General features: G+C 41.5%; 1 protein-coding gene across 1 annotated transcript in view; it reads right to left on the bottom strand.

The window, feature by feature from the left end:
• Positions 1-19,792, bottom strand: part of CPAMD8 (C3 and PZP like alpha-2-macroglobulin domain containing 8) — a 206,873-nt gene that overhangs the window by 122,972 nt on the left and 64,109 nt on the right. Inside the window, exons 15-17 of the mRNA XM_030219505.1 lie at positions 7,459-7,631; positions 4,980-5,129; positions 3,686-3,847 (exon numbers count right to left, since the gene is read on the bottom strand). Of these exons, the coding sequence (XP_030075365.1) occupies positions 3,686-3,847; positions 4,980-5,129; positions 7,459-7,631 (485 nt within the window). The remainder of the gene's footprint in view (positions 1-3,685; positions 3,848-4,979; positions 5,130-7,458; positions 7,632-19,792) is intronic.

Raw genomic sequence — 19,792 nt, forward strand, 5'->3', positions numbered from 1 at the left:
GAGACAATCAATCACAAAATAAAATTTTTTATTTATTTTATTTGTTACATTTGTACCGCGCATTTTCCCACCTGTTTCCAGGCTCAATGTGGCTTACAAGGTGCCGGAGAGGTGTTGGTAAACTCCGGAGTAAACAAATACAAATAATAGGTTAAGTAGTGGTAGGAAAAGGTTCAAGGTTCATGTGGTGGGGCCACATGAAGGAGAACAGGAATAGATGGAATAGTTTAGAGATCATTACGAGCTGTAGTGTAGTGGTGTCGCGAAGATCAGGTATTTATGTTGGGTCGGGAGGGTATGCCTTTTGAAACAGCTAAGTTTTTAGGTTTTTCCTGAATTGGAGGTGATCGTACATGGTTTTCACGGCTTTTGGTAGAGCGTTCCACAGTCATGTGCTGATGTAGGAAAAACTGGATGCGTAAGTAGATTTGTATTTTAGTCCTTTGCAGCTTGGGAAGTTGAGATTTAGGTATTAAAACATCTAAAAAATAATAAAATAAACTTTACATACTAAAATATGAAAGGAATCATTTTACTAATTGTCAGTGCATGTGATTTCCCACAAAGCCATTTTATTTCAAGGGCTCTGTGACAAGTAATGCACAATAATGCCATTAGCACGACTGATTACTGGAGTGTTTCAATATTGAAAACATTACATTGTCTTCCTGTAATGCACAGAGTTCAATTTAAGATTTTTGTATTGATTCATCAATGTATATATGGGATTGTTCCAGCTAATTTTAAAAATGTTTTGCAATTATATAAACCAAAACAAGTATTAAGATCTGAGACATCTTATCAGCTTTGTTTACTGTCTCCTAAGTCGTATCATTATGTAGACATAAAAATACGAGCTTTCTCCATTGCTGCTCCATCCTTATGGAATGCTCTGCCTGGATATTTGAGATCATGTGATATTATTCAACAATTTAAATGTTCACTGAAGACATATTTGTTTGTAAAGGCCTTTTTGGGCAAATGAAGACTACAGTAATACTGGGGATTTTTTTTTAGGAGAATTTTATGAATTAGTTTTTATTATGGATTATTTTATGTTTAACGAATGTGTGTGTGGATTTGTTTGTTACCCGCCTTGGATAAAGGCGGGATATACATGTAGTAAGTAAATAAACAAACCATTAGTAAATGATGTTCTCTCTCTCCCTAATGCCTGATAAGTTTAGGTTCTAAAGATCACGTCAACAATAATCCATTAATTAAAAGCCAGAAAGCACCCTACTGAAAAGCTTGGTTTTTGTCTTCTTTCTAAATCGTAAGTACTGTAAATGTTCAAATCCCACGTTAGCTGCTCAATCAGAGCACCTTTCTGCAACCTGGATGTGCCCAAGTATCAGGTCTAAATAACAACATCCATCTTTTTAGACACAGACTTCTCTTCCTGTGATCAGAGTTGGATGTCCATATTTTGGGCCCTCCCTAAGTCTGCACAAAACATGCTCAGATCATGCTCCTTTGACATATGGACATACTGCACTGTTAGACATCTACATAATAAAAACATAAGAATAGCCATACTGGGTCAGACCAATGGTCTATCTAGCTCAGTATCCTACTTCCAACAGTGGTCACACGTACCTGGCAGAAATCCAAATAGTAGCAACATTCTATGCTACCAATCCCGGGGCAAGCAGTGGCTTCCCCAATGTCTATCTCAATAACAGACTATGGACGTTTCCTTTTTATAACCCAGATACGCTAACCGCTGTTATCACATCCTCCGGTAATGAGTTTCAGAGCTTAACTACTCTTTGAGTGAAAAAATATTTCCTCCTATTTGTTTTTAAAGTATTTCCATGTAATTTCAGTGAAAGAGTGAAAAATCAATTTACTTTTACCTGTTCTACACCACTCAGGATTTTGTAGACCCCAATCATCTCTCCCCTCAGCCGTCTCTTTTCCAATTTGAACAGTCCTAACCTCTTTAGCCTTTCCTCATATGAGAGGAGTTCCATCCCATTTATCAGTTATCCTGCCTTTGTAAAATTGGGATTTGAACATCCATGCAATATGGACATCTACATGCCAGTTTTCAGATGTCCAAAACAAGAATAGAGCTTCTAAAATAAACACCATAATCACCAATAAAGTTTCTTCCCCTCAGCAAGTCCTTTCTCAGCACCTCTTCAGGACAGGGAGCAACTGAATATGTGAGAGTGCAGGAAATTCCAGTTTGTACCTTTAAGAAATCACATCTAAGATCCACTGGTCTAAGGTAATTTGGGTCCCATTCCTCCTAGAACTTGAACAAGTGGCTACCAAACTGCAAACTGAAGGAAAGGCCCTGAAACTACTCATTGGATAGCTGTAGAGGTACCAGGTGCTCTTGCCACCTGATTTCCTGACTTCCTATCCTCTTATAGGGAGGGCTGATGGCCCAGCACATGGGAGCATTGAAAGGACCCTAAACATCCTGGACAGTAGGGGCCGACCAAAACCATGGTTCCAGTTCCAGTGAAACCAAATCCACTGCTGAAATCCGCTGTTCAGTTTCAGCTGGAAATGAAACTGTGGCCCCACCCCCTGCGTCTCCCACCCTCAACAGCAAGCAAATCCCTCCCCCCCAGGCCACCCACCATTCTGCCCTCCTCCCCCTACCTTAAAAAGGCCCTAGTGATCTAGTGGTGCTTCGGGGCGGGAGCATCCCGAATTGCTCTGGACCCCGTCTGCTGACTATTACCTCTCTCAGTTCCTCTTTTTCTAAGGCTGATCTTTGGCCTGCTTTTCTCTTAAAACGCCTCTCCAAGGACATTATCCCTCATCTCCTGCCTCTCTTTCTTCCTTCCTCTCAGATGGCATTGTTCCTCTACCATGGAAACATGCCTTAGTCCACCCTCTACTTAAGCAACCCTATCTTGACCTCTCTCTTCCTTCTACCTTCTGCCCTATTTCTAATCTTCCTTTTTTCTCTAGATTGTTCAATTTCAACTTGAGTGCAGAAACATTCTTCACCCTTACCAGTCAGGCTTTCGGTCATATCATAGTACAGAGACACTTCTTCTGGCACTTTATGATCTAATTTGTGCTTCCCTTGATAAGCACTCCTCTGTCATTCTGGTCTACCTTTCGATTATGCCGATTTTGGTGACCCAAGGAGAAGGATGCCCATCTCCCGATTTGTGTCAGAAGATGGGCGCCCTTCTCCTTCGAAAATAATCAGGTTAGTACCATTTATTGTACATGGTTGCAGAATATTGCTCTAGGGAAGAAAGGTTTTATTCGTTTGAGTTTCCACATTGATTGGAACATTTTCCTTGTTGTGATTTTCGCTTGGGTTTCAAGTGTGAGGTTTCGATCGATGGTAACTCTGAGAATTTTTAGGTTTTTAGCAACAGGGAGGGTGTAGTCTGGGGTGATTATATTATTGGTTTTATTCGTGTTATATTGGGATGCGAGGATGAGACAGTGTGTTTTTTCTGCGTTTAGTTTTAGTTGGAATGCATCCGCCCATGAATTCATGATTTGCAGGCTGAGTTTCTGCCATTGGCTCCTTGGCTGACCCCAGGCAAGTGCTTGTTTGTGTCTGTGCTTGCAGGACCCTATTATCAAAGCCATTATTAGGGGTTATTAATCAAGGTCTCTTCTCATTTACCGCAGAATGGAAGAAAAACCTTAGTGAATCAGGCCCTAAAAACACATAATGGAAAAATGCATCCTTTCTTACAGTAAAAGCAAAGCGGGCATCCTTGGAGATATCCCAGTGCCAGGAAAACATGGAAGAGCGCCTGTGTCTTCGAGATGACAGGCCAAGCCACCAGAAGTGCCCATCTTCCTTTGGAAGCCTGAAGGCATCAGACACATCATACTCTGAAAGTTCTTGGAAAACCTACATGGGTCCAGGAGGATTCGGGAAGGGGGGGAAAAGGCAAAGCCCTGGTTATTTATAAAATACACTGAGGATATTCAAACATTAATATGCCCTCACCTCTAATTTTAATATAGCATTCTCATGGAAATCTTAACTTCATGGGCACCAATCAAGAAATTAAGACATGTTGGGATCTACTCCTCTTGATCTATAAAAGAGTAACCTCTGCTCAGTGGGGAAATCTGACAGTCCTCTTACCAAATGAACATTGGGTACTCATACAATAAAATGCTCTGATGGCCTATATGTTGAAATTCCTGTAAAGAACCAAAATATGTTCCTAACTTTCTCTAGCAGGATTACATATACTGTATCATCGAACTAGATGCCTTAGGCGAACCTTCAGCCTTGTGTAACCTAACCCCCCCCCCCCCCCCCCATTTATCTTTCAGGTCCCTAGGCCCTCCCCTGAGATTCTGATAATTAAACTCATCAATCATGAACTCCTCTTAGAATGACCTTGTAAACACACAAGGGCAATATATTTTTAAAATATAAAAATTCATTTCATATACATAAACACAAACAGAATTTTCCTAAGTAAAAGACTACTTGGAAAATGCCCACCCTCCTGCAGGTAAAATTAGGGCTGATGGATTTTTGAGTCTGTCATTGATTACAGGTGTTCACTGCCATCCCAAAGACCATCCTGCCCTAGTGGCCACCTAACTCTACTTAACGGTTTAACCATCCCTATATGTTTACACAAGTTTTAACTAGGGTTACTTTTAACTCAGAAGTTTTCCTCTGGTTCCTTTGTACTTCCAAGCTCAATCAGAACCAGGGTTGAGATCTAGCACAATGAGTTTTCATTTTTAGCTACCTGGAGATTCCCACCCCTCCCCCTTGTTTATGTCCCCATTTCTCTGCAGTATACCAAGTCTTCCCTCCCCTCACCTAGCTTCATCCACATTTACCTGCAGAAAAGGTGGCACAAGAATCAAACCATATTTTACACAAACATGTTTACCCATATAAAATCGTTTATACATTGCTGTCATAATATATTAGCAGATTTAAGTGTAAATATTATGTGGAGCCCTGAACTTGCCATGGATTTATCTTTTCCATAACCAGGCACTTCCCTCACCTTTTCGGGGGTAAGCTGAAAACCCTTCCTGAGGAGATACACACTCTTGTCCACCGTAGCAACACACACGCAGGATCCCTTAGCAGCCTTTACCCTCATGCCAATCAGTTCCCCAGGTCTTGCTTCACTGGAGGAAAATACAACTGAAACCTGCAAAATGTTAACACAAAAGAATGAAATGTCCTAAATGCAGCATCCAGGCAGCTGTAACACAAGTTACATCATATGAATAAGCTTTCTGGCTGTAAGGATGCCTGCTCTCAGACCAATGGTCAGCCAGCTTTCTTCTTATGATGTCAGACAATAAGTGATGTTATAATAGAAACAACCCAGTTTGAGTCCTATACTTTATTTCCATAGGTCATGAAGGTATAAACATGCACTATTTCATAGGGAGAGTAAAAGGGTGAAGACTTCTGCTTTGCCGCACATTCATTTTCGCCCCCCCCCCTCCAAAAGGCCTTTTTTTGCAGGTGCGCTGAAAAATGGACCTGTGCATGTCCAATACACGCATCTACACCAGTGCAGGCCATTTTTCATTGCACCTTAGTAAAAGGACCCCTAAATGTTGAATTAAAGTAAAAATGTAAATTTAAGTTAATTTATGCTTATAGACCGGTTTATACTTTTGTGCAAGAAAAGCAAAGTGATGTACAACCAAAAATATAATACTGCAAATATACAAAGTACATAAATAGAAGTAAAACATGAATACATTAATAACCTGGAGCAGAACTCAGACCAACACTGCTCATTAGGACAGACAAAGCTACCAATACAGCTAAAACAATATATTGTACAAGAATAAAGCAGTCCATGTTCATCCTTTGTTAATATCCAAAAGCGCACAGCATAAAAATACAAAACATTTGTCTACTCTTTTACACCTCTCAGGCTTTTTAATTAATTTATGATGCTTTGTTCAGCAAGAAAGGTACAAATTTAAATAACAATACAACTGGGGGGGGGGGGGGAGGTGGAGGAGGAATAGAGAGTTTTAGATTCAATGATCTGTGGGTGTGTGATAATTTGGTTCTGCTCAGAGGTGGGAGTGCTGTATATGAAGGTCAGGCATAGGAAAAGAAGGAGCCCCAGAGACACTGATCGGTTCTGGTGCAGTAATGGTACATGAAAAAGCTGACATCTTGGTATGAGTGTATTCTTTCCTAATATTATTGTAGTTCTTTTCTCCTTATTATTGGATTTTATCCTTTTATGTAAACTGCCTTGGTCTTTTGATAGTATTTTATTTTTCTAATAGTGCTGGTCCCAGACCCTGGTTTCTGCTTTCCTCTGTCTTCTGGCAAGATATCTTGCCAGATTCTCCTTGTCCATTTGCCACTTCTTTTCTCTCCATGTCCACCAGCCATCTTCTTTCTGTGTTCCTAGCTATCCTACCCAGCATCACCCCTATGTCCTTGCCCCTTTCTTCCCATCATGATCAGCATCTCATATTTCTGTGTCCCTATTCCTGTCCCGTCACTTTTCTGAATCCCTATGTCCCCCCCCTTCATGTGCCAGCATCTCTCCCTCCCTCTTGTCTTCCCCACCTCCAGCCCAGCATCTCTCCCTCTCTCTCTAACCCCCCCCAAGGGTCTAGCAAGTATTCCTCTTTTTCCTCACTCCTGTTGTGTCTCCTCTGCAGGACCAACACCTCTCCTTCTTTCTTCTTTCCCTGCAGGTCCTGGCATCTCTTACTTTCCCTTCCCCCCACCCATTTTGGCAGTCCTTCCTCCCCCCCCCCCCCCCCCCCCCATCCTTTCCTTTCTCCTCTCTCCCTCTCACTTTCCTTCCTCTACTCCCGTGGCCCTGACATCTCTCATTTTCTTTGCTGCCTCCCACTCTTGTGGTCCTCCAACCTTAATTGTGGCTATTAGTTCTGAAGAGACACAGCAGCCAAATGACTCTCCTCTGCTATGTCCCACCCCAAAAACTGGAAATAGCATCTGAAGAGGCAGGACACAGCAGAACAAAGGCTGGAAGCCACTTCTCTGCAATGCTACCACTGCAAACAAGGTTGGAGGACCATGGAAGCAGGCAGCGGAGAAAGTGAGATGCCAAGCTGTGCGAGTAAATGAAAGAAAATGAAGAGATCCAGGTCACCTTGGAGCAGAGAGCCAATTTGTTGACATCGGGCCTCTACAGCATGTGAGTTGCAGATGGGGCTTGAACGCATGACTTGGCATGTCTGCTCTCTCTCTCTCTATCTCTCTTTTTCATTCTGTGCTAACCAGACCCCCATCCATGGCCACCACTTTCCAAATAACAATTTTTGTGTCTTGGCAACTTTCACAAAAACATAAACCCCTTGTTTTGCCCTTTCTAAAGCATCAAGCAGATAGATGTTCCAGCTGAATCTAACATGGAAATGTCTTGGCTAAATCCTCATCCCACATTACTACATTCTGAATCCTGGATCCTGACTAGCTAAGAACACATGTCTCTGGTAAGACCACAGATTCTTCAGTTCATACAATACCTGGTTTTCAAAGGAGGAGTTCACGTTCAGCTGCACACTATCCGTGACCCCTTCTCCATTCTCACGGATGTAGTAAACCAAGAGACGGCTTAGGGGGCCCATATCGTGAGTCACAGTAAAACGCAGGGATGACACGCATGCTTCTGTGTCTCTGGACTGCAGCTTTGTTGAAGCTGGTGGAAAGCAGGTTTGTGCAAGACAGGAGGAATTAGTGAAACCTGTGCAGAGAATTCTAGAAGTGCGATGATCATGAGAAGCATCCTTATGGTTACAGCTGCAGGCTAAGCACCAAAGAAACAAGGGGTCAAAACCTGCTGATGCTCCTCATGACCTCAAGCAAGTCATTTTGTTTCCATTGCCTCAGGTTACTAAGGGGTCCTTTTACAAAGGGTCGCTGAAAAATGGCTTGCGGTAGCATAGGCGCGGGTTTTGGGTGTGCACCAATCCATTTTTCAGCTCGACCATAAAAAAAGGCCTTTTTAACCTTTTTGCTGAAAATGGATGTGCGGCAAAATCAAAATTGATGCGTGTCCATTTTGGGTCTGAGACCTTACCACCAGCCACTGACCTAGCGGTAAAGACTCATGCGGTAACCGGGTGGTAATGACCTATGAGCGTCAAATGTCACTTGGCACGTCTCCGATACACATGTCCGAAAATAAAAAAAAATTTTCGGACGCATATATCGAACGCGCACCAAAAATGAAATTACTGCAAGAGCCATGCGGTAGCCAGGTGGTAACTCCTTTTTGGCGTGCATTGGGTGACGTAGACACATGGCTTAGTAAAAGGGCCCCCTAGATTCAAAGCCCTCTGAGGACAGGAAAATACCTGCCTAAATGTAACTTGCCTGAGCTACCAATGAAAAAAGGTGTGAGCTTTAAAAATTAAAAATAAAACACATGTGATAGCAGCACATTGCAACTATATACCATCCCACCTCCCAAGTATTAAATGTAAATGGATACAAGACCCATCCCTACCTCACTCCCCCAGGCTAAATATGTAAATTAAATATTTGAAGGACAGGAATGTTGCCTGCACATTCCATTATGGAATATTAAATAATGCGGCATCATCTCAAAGTATTTCATACTGCCTTTTGTTTGCAAAAAGACAAGAGGGCAATGATGGGCATTCCCATGCAGCCTGCAGCTCTTGGTCTACTTTGTACCCATGGGACTGCAAGTTCCTTTCACAGGGAGAGTCTCTGGGGAATCTCCCCTTGAAAAGGAGCTTGCATTGAGACAATTTTCCCACACTGGCAGAGAGAATTAAACAATCCATGAATAGTACTTGGTAAGGACTGTAGCTTTTTCGGAAAGGCTACACATCATACAAAGAATTTCAATAAATTGCTAAAAGCCTGGGGTCAACAATAAGGTTTAGATACACTGGAGGCTGGGGAAATATATGAAAAAACAAAAGGCTACATTGTAATGCAGTGGCAATAGCCAGAATTTTTTTTTTTTGGGGGGGGGGGGGGCAATAGTTAACACAGAGATCCCTAAGCCCCACCAGCTGAAGAAATCAGAAGCCCACCCTGAATCAGCTACACAGTGCAGTGAAACAGCACAACAACAGTGGCAGCACTTTTGAGTCGCTGATGCTGGCATAACAAGCCATTTATTATTATTATTATTTATTGCATTTGTATCCCACATTTTCCCACCTCTTTGCAGGCTCAATGTGGCTTACAATACATCATGAATAGTGGGAGTATAATAGAAAATAGACATTTAGTGTTACAGAAGGATCTTGGGCTACATGATAATGATCAAACATGATAGTAATATAACAAGTAAATGATGTAAGACAGTTCTGAATATATGTGGAAGAGTTGTGTGTATTCACATTGGTTGATCTTTGTGGTATGTCTTGTTAAAGAGATGGGTCTTCAGTAGTTTGCAAAAGTTTGTTAGTTCGTAAATCTGTCATCTGTGCATAGAGGTTCCATCTTCTTTAAGACAATCTATATTGCTTCCCCCTTTCCCCAAGCCTCCTGCGTTTCAGTCGTTTTAATATTGGCTTGACCTACTCCTGCACCTAAAAATGAAAAGACTAGGGCAAAAGCTTTACAGAAGACAAGAAAGCCAATAAAATATAACTGGAAAGCAATGGACACAAATGCTGACAACTTAAGCAACAAAGTTCTGGATCGGTTAGAGGCTGACTTAGATATGACTCAATGATTCCCATGAATGGGATACAGCCCTACTGAGTTATATACAGTAATCTCTTTAGGGGAGAAAAAGATGGCGGAAAAGGTGGAGAAGTATGTGAACCCCCCCCCCCCCCCCCCCCCGAGTATTAAAGTGGCTGCAATGCTGTGGGATTGGGGAAAGGAGAAAGCAATATAGATGCTCTTAGAAGTAAAAGCTGAACTTCCATTCACACAGGTGTCATCTACAGACCTCCAACTCAAACACAGAAACTGGACAGAGGTCTGGATATTTAAATGTTAGGAATGAAAGAGGAGGTCCCATTGCTGGGAGATTTCAACCTGCCAGATGTTGACTGGGAACGTCCCATCTGTAGAATCAGAAAATAGTAGAGACATCATGGATGCCTGTTAAGGTGTTCTACTCAAATGATGACAAAACCCACAAGGCAAGGGATGACACTGGATCTAAGACTCACAAATGGGGAAAGTGAGTCTAAAGTCTGAATGGTTGTCCACCTGAGCAGTGGTGATCATTACGCAGTGTGGCTTGATATAAGAGCTGAACTGGAGTTCAGATACACAAAGCTCAAAGTTCTGGATTTCATACCTGCTGACTGTAGTAAAAAAAAAAAAAAACTTTCCTTTTTGAGAGGTTTTTACCCATTGATAGAGTGTATTAGACTATAACTGGCTATCAATGGTTTATTACTTAGGGTCCTTTTACTAAGGCCCACAGAAAAGTGGCCTGCGCTGGTGTAGGCACGTGTTTTGGATTTGTGAAGGCCTTTGTTCTGTGGCTGAAAATGGATGTGCGGCAAAATTAAAACCAGAGCATGTCCATTTTAGGCCTGAGACCTTACCACCACCCCCTGACTTAGCAGTAAGGTCTCAAGCGCTAACTGGGCGGAAAGCATCAGCAAGCATAAACTGCCGATTACCGCTGGGTAAGTGCCATGCAGTAGAAAATAAAAAATATTTTCTATTGCGCGTTTTCAACATATGTCAAAAATGGAATTACCACCGGAGCACATGGTAGCCGGGCAGTAGTTCCACTTTGACGCACGTTGGACACGCATAGGGGCCTACACGCCTTAGTAAAAGGGCCCCTTAGTTCTTATTTGCATCTTATTTATGCTACTCTGCTCTTACTTGATAGTTTATGGTATTCTAAACCTTGCCTGTTTTATTGATTATAAGCCACATTGATTAATTTCTTCCCGAGATATATATTCCGTACCCTGGTACAGTCAATGGTAATAAGTCATCTGGATTACTGCAACGCACTGTATGCTGGCTGCAAAGAACAGACTATCAAAAAACTCCAAACAGCCCAGAATACCGCAGCCAGACTCATATTTGGAAAAACTAAATATGAAAGCGCAAAACCCCTAAGAGAGAAACTTCACTGGCTCCCACTCAAGGAATGCATTTTGCGTTCAAGATCTGTACGATCATACACAAAATCATTCACACAGATGCCCCAATCTACACACTAAACCTCGTGGATCTGCCTCCCAGAAATGCAAAAAGATCAGCCCGCAAATTTCTCAATCTACACTTCCCCAGCTTTAAAGGATTAAAATACAAGCTGACACACGCCACTACCTTCTCTTACATGAGCACGCAATTATGGAATGCATTACCCACAACCCTGAAAACTATCGACGAAATAACTAACTTTTGCAAATCCCTGAAGACACATCTCTTCAACAAAGCCTACAAAGAGAACCCATAACCTTACAAAACTACCTCACCAACCCACCCAGCTATTAAAATCCATTTTCTATCATATCTTGCTTAAAACCTCCTTCTCTCTTCCCTTACTTAATCTCTGTATATGACTAATTGTATCTGATATCCTTACAAAACTATGTAAGCCACAATGAGCCTGCAAATAGGTGGGAAAATGTGGGATACAAATGCAATAAATGAATAAATAATGTGGGGTATAAACTATAAATGTCAAAATAAATAAATTAATTAATAAAACAAAATGGGGAAGTACCTGAAGAAAGAGCTGGCAGAATGGGAGATAAGGGATGTAGAAAGATAGTGAATCAAATTGAAAGGACCTATACAAATGGCAATAGGAAAAGGAAACCTATATGGTTCTCCCAACAGGTGGGTGAAAAAAATAAAAGCAAAATATAGAAAAAAGCAAGAAGAGAAAAACAGAAAAGAACAGCTGAAAAAAGTCAGTGATGAAGAAAGAGGAGGAAGGCCAGAAATAGGACTGTAAGACCGAAATATGCTGAGGACCACTATATGAATATCGACGAGGAAAAAGCAGACATGCTAAACAAATAATTTTGTTCATAGATCACAGAAGAAAATCCTGGAGATGGACCACAATTGGCTGACAAAGTTATAGATGGGAATGAAACAGATAACTTTATTTAATAAATGGAACGGTATAAACAACTTGAAAACTGAAAGTGGACAAAGACATGGGGTGGGATGTGATACATCCCAGGATATTGAGGGGGATCAAAGAGGTTCTGGAAGGTCCTCTTAAAACGCTTCTTTAATAGGTCCTTGGAGATGGGAGAGGTTTCACGGGATTGGAGAAGGGCGATGTGGTTCTTCTTCACAAATGTATTTTTTTCCACAATATTATTCAATTGTCAAAGTACAGTTTTAAAAAAAGTAAGCAATATTACAAGCAATAAGCAAAGAATACAACAGTTACTATTGTCCACATCAAGGAGTTAAGAAAGCAGAAGAAAATTCTCTCAAAAATAGTAATATTCAGGCTTCAATCTGTATTTAAACCCCAATCAACTTAACCACCAAGAAAAGTACAGGAAAATTAAAATCATAACACATTTCCCCAGTAAAAAAAAAAAGATTCCAATTGCAATGGGTAAAAAACCATATAGTTATTGCCCTGATAGGTTTCCTTGCAAATGTGTTATATCTTAAGGAACAGAATTGCACCCAACTGCAACACTTTAGGCTTCTGTGTCTCCTACACAACTGTGTCACTCTGGACACATCAGGGAAATTGTTAACTTTTTGACCTCAAAAAATTGTATCCTTATGTTGAAAAAAAAAAAGGTTTTAATACAGTTATTTTCTCTTCATCTTTAACAAAGGAAACCAGAAGGGTAGCTCTGGTGTAAATCACATCATGAGCCGTCTCTAAGAAAAGCTGTTAACTCAACTGAAGCTCCATCCACCAACTCTCCTCCTTCCTCACTATCTTTCGAGACAATTTTAGCAGAAGAAATATACTTGTTAGAAATTAAAACAGAATTAACCTCAGGCAACTCCAAGACTTCCTTTAAATATTTATTAAACAGCTTCTTAGGGGCTAGTAAATGAAATTTAGAAGAATTTAGGAATCTTAAATACCTTGTCATATGAACTTTAAATGAAACATTAGCAGACTGAATAGCTGAGACCTGATTCTCCAAAGTCCCCAAAGATATTATTAGTGACTTTCGGCTTTGATTTAGATAGGAACAATGTTTTGAAATTGTATTTCCGATACATGGTTGATAGTTTTTTGGGTTCAAAGATGCATCAAGGGAATCGCAGACTGGGAGGTGTGAGGTCTTGGCTTTTAAGCCAGGAATCATTGCCCAAGGTGGGACCTTCCTAGTGCGATTCCCTTGTAAGTGTTTTATTTCCTTATTACTTATTTGTTTGAACCTAAGAAATTATAAGAGTTTGTGGAAACAGATGAAGAATCCTCTGCAACAACTTCCTTCAGTTACCACTGTACCGGCTGCAATAACCGATTAACCTTCCTCCCTCAGAAAATGTGAAGTGTAAGATTAACCATTTTGAGTTTTTCTTATTTTCTTTAAGATTGTTTTCCTGATCTTGGATCTTCCAATTGTGGACAATTATGTAAATATATATTGTTGAGAGAAAATGTTTTCCTTTTTATATCAATTTCTGTATTTCCTTACATTTATGTGATAAATGTGAATGTAATTAAGTAAAATGATAAATAAATAAAATAAAATAAAAAAATCCAAATATCCTTCAAAGAAACTCCACTTTTGAATCTTCACTAGGAATAGTTTGGCCTCCTCTTAATCCAAACACTATTTCAAGAACAGATAGTAAGGGAACTAACTACTTTGGTGGGGGTATAGAATGAGCAGATGGGTGTGGGGAGGTAGAAACGTGCCCTATCTTTGAAGCAGATATATCGCCCTCATCACTAGTGAACAGGAGTGGTAAAAGAGGGGTCCTGTCAACACGGCTCAAAGAAGCCCCGATACAAAGGAAGGTTTTCTGTCCTATTTTACAATATGGAGTTCCTTTCAATGTTTTTATTAGACTGTACACTGCTCGGTTCTGCGAGTCAGTATGAGCGATATAGTAAAATTTTTATTAAACTATAAAGGCGAACCAGAAATACCCGACACATTCTTAATTACATGAGGAGGCACAACATGCTTATCTTTAGAACCGGTACTTGCAGGATTTGAAGCTGAAGCAGACACTCTGGATTTAGCTTTGGTAAGTTATTCTGGATCTCACAAATGTCACAAAAGAACCAAAAACGTGTGACCCAAGAGGGCTAAAACTCTTAGATCACACACTTGCAGCCACGCCACGGGGAGACTGCTGTTTTTCAGACCACGCTGGTATGCTGATGTTGGGGGAAGGGGGACCTCTCCCTCTCCTCAGCAGCTTCGCACAAATCCTCTGGTGTTCTGAGGCTTCCCCTACATGGCTCCCCACTGAAAACCAGCACCGGTGCTCAAGATAGTCTACACCTTCCTCTGCACCTTCCTCTCACAAATGTATTAACAGAGAAGAGATAGGGTGTCCAGTGAACTAGATCAAGGATATGCACTGGATGTTCTCTATCTGGATTTCAGCAAAGATTTTGATACTTTTCCTGATAGGAAGCTCATAAAGGGGAAATGGGACTTGATATACCGCCTTTCTGAGGTTTTTGCAACTACATTCAAAGCGGTTTACATATATTCAGGTATTTATTTTGTACCGGGGCAATGGAGGGTTAAGTGACTTGCCCAGAGTCACAAGGAGCTGCAGTGGGAATCAAACTCAGTTCCCCAGGATCAGAGTCCGCTGCACTAACCACTAGGCTACTCCTCCACTAGCAACATTCCATGTAGAAGCCTTCCCTTGCAGGCTTCTGTTTCTGTGAGTCTGAGGTCCTGCACGTATGTGCAGGACGTCAGACTCACAGAAACAGAAGCCTGTGCAGCCATGTTGCTGATCTGCAAGGGCAGGCTTCTACATGAAATGTTGCTAGTGGAATAGCAACATTAACATTCTATGTAGAATCTCAAATAGTAGCAACAGAATCTCAATAGTAGCCATCTAGAATCTCCAATAGTAGCAACATTCCATGTAGAATCTCAAATAGGGAAAGGGAAATGGGACTTGATATACTGCCTTTCTGAGGTTTTTGCAACTACATTCAAAGCGGTTTACATATATTCAGGTATTTATTTTGTACCAGGGGCAATGGAGGGTTAAGTGACTTGCCCAGAGTCACAAGGAGCTGCAGTGGGAATCAAACTCAGTTCCCCAGGATCAGAGTCCGCTGCACTAACCACTAGGCTACTCCTCCACTAGCAACATTCCATGTAGAAGCCTTCCCTTGCAGGCTTCTGTTTCTGTGAGTCTGAGGTCCTGCACGTATGTGCAGGACGTCAGACTCACAGAAACAGAAGCCTGTGCAGCCATGTTGCTGATCTGCAAGGGCAGGCTTCTACATGAAATGTTGCTAGTGGAATAGCAACATTAACATTCTATGTAGAATCTCAAATAGTAACAACAGAATCTCAATAGTAGCCATCTAGAATCTCCAATAGTAGCAACATTCCATGTAGAATCTCAAATAGGGAAAGGGAAATGGGACTTGATATACCGTCTTTCTGAGGTTTTTGCAACTACATTCAAAGCGGTTTACATATATTCAGGTATTTATTTTGTACCAGGGGCAATGGAGGGTTAAGTGACTTGCCCAGAGTCACAAGGAGCTGCAGTGGGAATCAAACTCAGTTCCCCAGGATCAAAGTCCGCTGCACTAACCACTAGGCTATTCCTCTGAATTAAGGACCCAAAGTGGTGAATTGGATTAGAAATTCATTGACTGACAACCGGCAGAAGGTGGTGGCAAATGTAATTTTCTCCAAGGAAAGAAAGCTGAGTAGTGGAGTGCTTCAGGGATAAGTACTGGGACTGATCATATTCAATATATTTGTCACATTGTCAAACATTGTGAAAGGGTTAGAGGAAAAGGTTTGCCTTTTTGCAAATGGCATGAAGAAAATGGACATCCTGGAGGGAGTGGACAACATGAGACATGATCTACAAAAATTAGAACAATGATCAAATGCTTGACAGTTAAGATTTAATACAAAGAAGTGCAGAGTGATGCACATAGGGTGTAGAAATCCTGGGAGCTCTATATGTGTCAGAGGCAAGAGGTTAATATACATGAACCAGGACAGAGACCTCAAGGTGACAGTGTCTAAGAATCTCAAAGTGGTGAAAGAATGTGACAAGGTGTTGGCCAAAGCCAGAAAATTAATAGGCTGCACAGAGAGAGAGAGAGAGAGAGAGAGAGAGACAGACAGACAGACAGACAGACAGACAGACAGACAGAGAGAGAGAGATAGGCGTAATCAGCAGAAAAAAAAGAGATGGTTATTCACCTGGAATACTGTATTCAGTTTTGGAGACCATCTTTCTCACATTAAGGTTATAAAAAGATTTTTAGCAGTTCAGAGAAAAGTGGGCCAAATTGTTCAGGGTCTGCATCAGATGACAGAGGAAAACTTGATTTTGTATACACTATAGGAGAGGGGAGATGTGATACTACTTGAAAGGTATTAACAAACAAAACAACCTTTCCAAAGAATGGAAAAATATAGAATCAGAGGACAGGACATAAAGCTAAAGGAAGGAAAATTTAAAAGCAACACCAGAAAATATTTTTTCACAGAAAGAGTGCTGGATGCTTGGAATGCCCTCCTGGTGGAGGTGACGGGATAATCATAAAGGAATGCTATTTAGCAAGAGGTTGGCCTCAAAGTATAGAGCATTTCCACTTAAGCAAAACATAAATGACTTTCACATTTCAAAAAAAGCACAGAGGGGGGTAACCTGCATGGAGCAGCAGATAGAACCTGAGCCACCTTATTGGGCAGAATAGATGGACCAGGCTGGTCTTATCTGCCATCATTTATTATAGTAAATTAATTAAACACTTTCTAGAGCAGGAGAGATAAGCTACCTCTAATGGTTAACATTGATCACATTATGAAGCCTATTTCCTAAAACACACTTACTAAGCAGTAACTAACCCCCACATACTATATTGGTCACCAAAATTTGGGCACGGATCCCAGATCTGCATGCAAACTAATTAATGAGTCATTATTAATCAATAATTGGTGTTAATTGGCTCTCATTTGGGTTTACACATGGATCTGCCCTGTCCCCCAAATTCTATATATTGCGCCTTAATATCCATGTGGAAATCGAAGCGTATTCTACAACAATGCACGCAACTTAATTGGTTATCTAGCTAATCAGTACAGATAATTGGATGTTAAGCAATAATTATCAACACTAATTGGCATTAAGATTTATGTGCACAATTCGCCAAGTGTATTCTGGAACGTGATGTGAATAAATTCCAAGTTGCATAGTTGAAAATGGGGTGTGGCCATGGGCATGGAATAGGCGGGTCATGAGCGTTTCGAAAATCTATGTGCATTATTATAGAATACACCTGATTTGCGCCCAATTTAGGCTTCAGCATTTAGGCCAAGTAAAACATGGCCTAAATGGATGTGACTAAATTTGGTCATGTGGAGAGGCACTCGGCGTATTCTATATACCCAATGGAAATTTAAGCCAATTCTATAAAATTTAGGTGTACTTTACAGAATAGGTCTAAGTGTATTTTTTTTACTGCATGGATTTTTCAGGCGCAATATATTGAATCTAGCCCTGTATCCTAATCTATAAAATATGAGTCTAAATTTTATAGTGCACAATTCAAAAGGGGCGTGATCATGGGAGAGATTAGAGTGGGGTCATGGGAAAATTAGGTGCATCATTTATACACTCAACTGCTATTAGTTGCACGACAGAATTTACACCAGATATGGGGCCAGCTCAAGAGAAAGTGGCGCTCCCCCCCCCCCAACCAGTCACATTGCTTCCGGAGTCCTCTCTCCCCCCCCCCCCCCCCCACACACACACAGGTTCAGCATCTCTCCTCTCCCACCTGGGTTCAATCTCTCTTTCCCTTTCATCTGTTCCCCTTCCTGCGAGTCCAGCAGTGCTCCCTCACCTCTCTCCCTCCCTCATGGTCCTATAAAGTCTACGTCATTTGTCAGCAGCAGCATGACAGGCTGTCTTCGGCCAGCCCCTGGGTCTTCCCTCTGCTGCATCTCACCCACAGGAAATTGCATCACAGGAGGAAGGACATAGCCTGTCATGCTGCTGCTGGAAACAAAGATAGATTTTATAGGACCACTGGGGTGGGAAAGAGGTGAGGGAGTACTGCAGGAGTCACGTGAACAAGCTATTCCCCAAATTCTATAAAGATTGACCAAATCTGGGTGTGATCCTGAGAAACATGTGAAAATTAGTTAAGCCATTACCAATCAATAATTGAACATTAGCATTAATTGGCACGCACATCTGCCTGTAACACTGGGCACCTAAATCCCACAGTGTGCAACCCAAAGGGGGAATGGCATTGTGAAAATCTGGGCACAGTGTAATAGAATACTGGGGGGATGTGCGCCAGGATTTACACCAGATTTCAGCAGGCGTAAGTCCTAGTGTCCTAAGCTGGGTGCGGGAAACGGCGCTACACATTGTGCTATAAAGGGAACTCAGCCCAGAACTTCCTTTATAGAACAGCACCAGTGCTGATTATTTTCAGTGCCGATTTCTGAGCACCATTTACTGAAACTGGCCATACGCACATCCTCAAAGAATAGCATTTAGTCACCCTGCTGTCATTCACATGTGCCCAGAAAGTGCTGACATTCTGTACATTTATGCGCAAGTGGGGCATAAATGCAGGCCTCCAGTTATAGCATCGCCCTTACAGCATGTGAGCAAAGAACGAGTAAGTAAAACTAGGACGAAAATAAAAAGAAACGCACATCCAATTATAATTAAAAACAACTGTTCTTATAGGGCCTGCTTGTTGAGGCACTTAGCGGATTGGCTGTTGGGAACTTCCTACTATACTCCGTTGGAGATGGAAGAGGATTGGGTCAACCCCTTGCATTTAAACTATGTTTTGCAGGCCAAATGGTCAGCCCTTCCATCATATTTGTGGGTTAGTACCTTAATAAGACCAATGAGAGTGGTGTGGGGTGAGTTAGCTAGACTTTGGTCATTTGACGCACGGTCTAGTAGGCTGCTACCTATTACGGGGAATGGAGATTTTATGTCGGGCATGAAAAATAAGCACATAAGGAATATGAGTGATAGGGGGACTTCAAACGGTGCAGGATTTCTTGGACTCCACAGGAAGTATTAGGAAGTTGGAATCCCTGGGACTTGGTACGATTGAATGGGTGGATAGATTTGCTCTTACACAAGTATCTCATTATATTGCAGCCTTGCCTAAGCCTTCGCTGGCAGTCGATGTAGCTGCTAAGTTTAGTGACTTTTATGAAATGCCCACGGCAGACCCTGTTTCAATCTCATTGTTGCACAAACAACTTTTGCTGAGCTGCCCAACGCGGGAATTGGATCGGTTGGCTTTGAGATGGTCGGAGGATTTGCAGAAAGTGGTTGCCACAGAAACTCTGGTGCATTGTATGAGATGAATAGTAGGTAGGATAGGGAGTGCTGAATTGAGGGAAACTCAGGGCAGAAGTATTTTCAGGGCATATACCTCACTGTCGAGACTATATATTATGGGCAGAGCAGACTCAGCCAGATGCAGCAGATGTGGTGATCCGAAATGTACCTTTTATCATGCGATGTGGGCTTGTCCAGAGGTCAAAGGTTATTGGTTAAAAATAATTAGATTCTTGGAAACATTATTGGGCTGGAGAATACCAATTCTACCTGAGGTGGTACTGTTGGGGGTTGACTTGCCGGGGGGGGGGGGGGGGGGTCTGGTACTGTCTATCATACTTTACTTATCTATAATGCTTTTTTGGTGGGGAAGAAGTGTATTCTGGTAAATTG

The sequence above is a fragment of the Microcaecilia unicolor genome, chromosome 11, assembly GCF_901765095.1.
Source record: "Microcaecilia unicolor chromosome 11, aMicUni1.1, whole genome shotgun sequence".
NCBI classification, from domain to species: domain Eukaryota; kingdom Metazoa; phylum Chordata; class Amphibia; order Gymnophiona; family Siphonopidae; genus Microcaecilia; species Microcaecilia unicolor.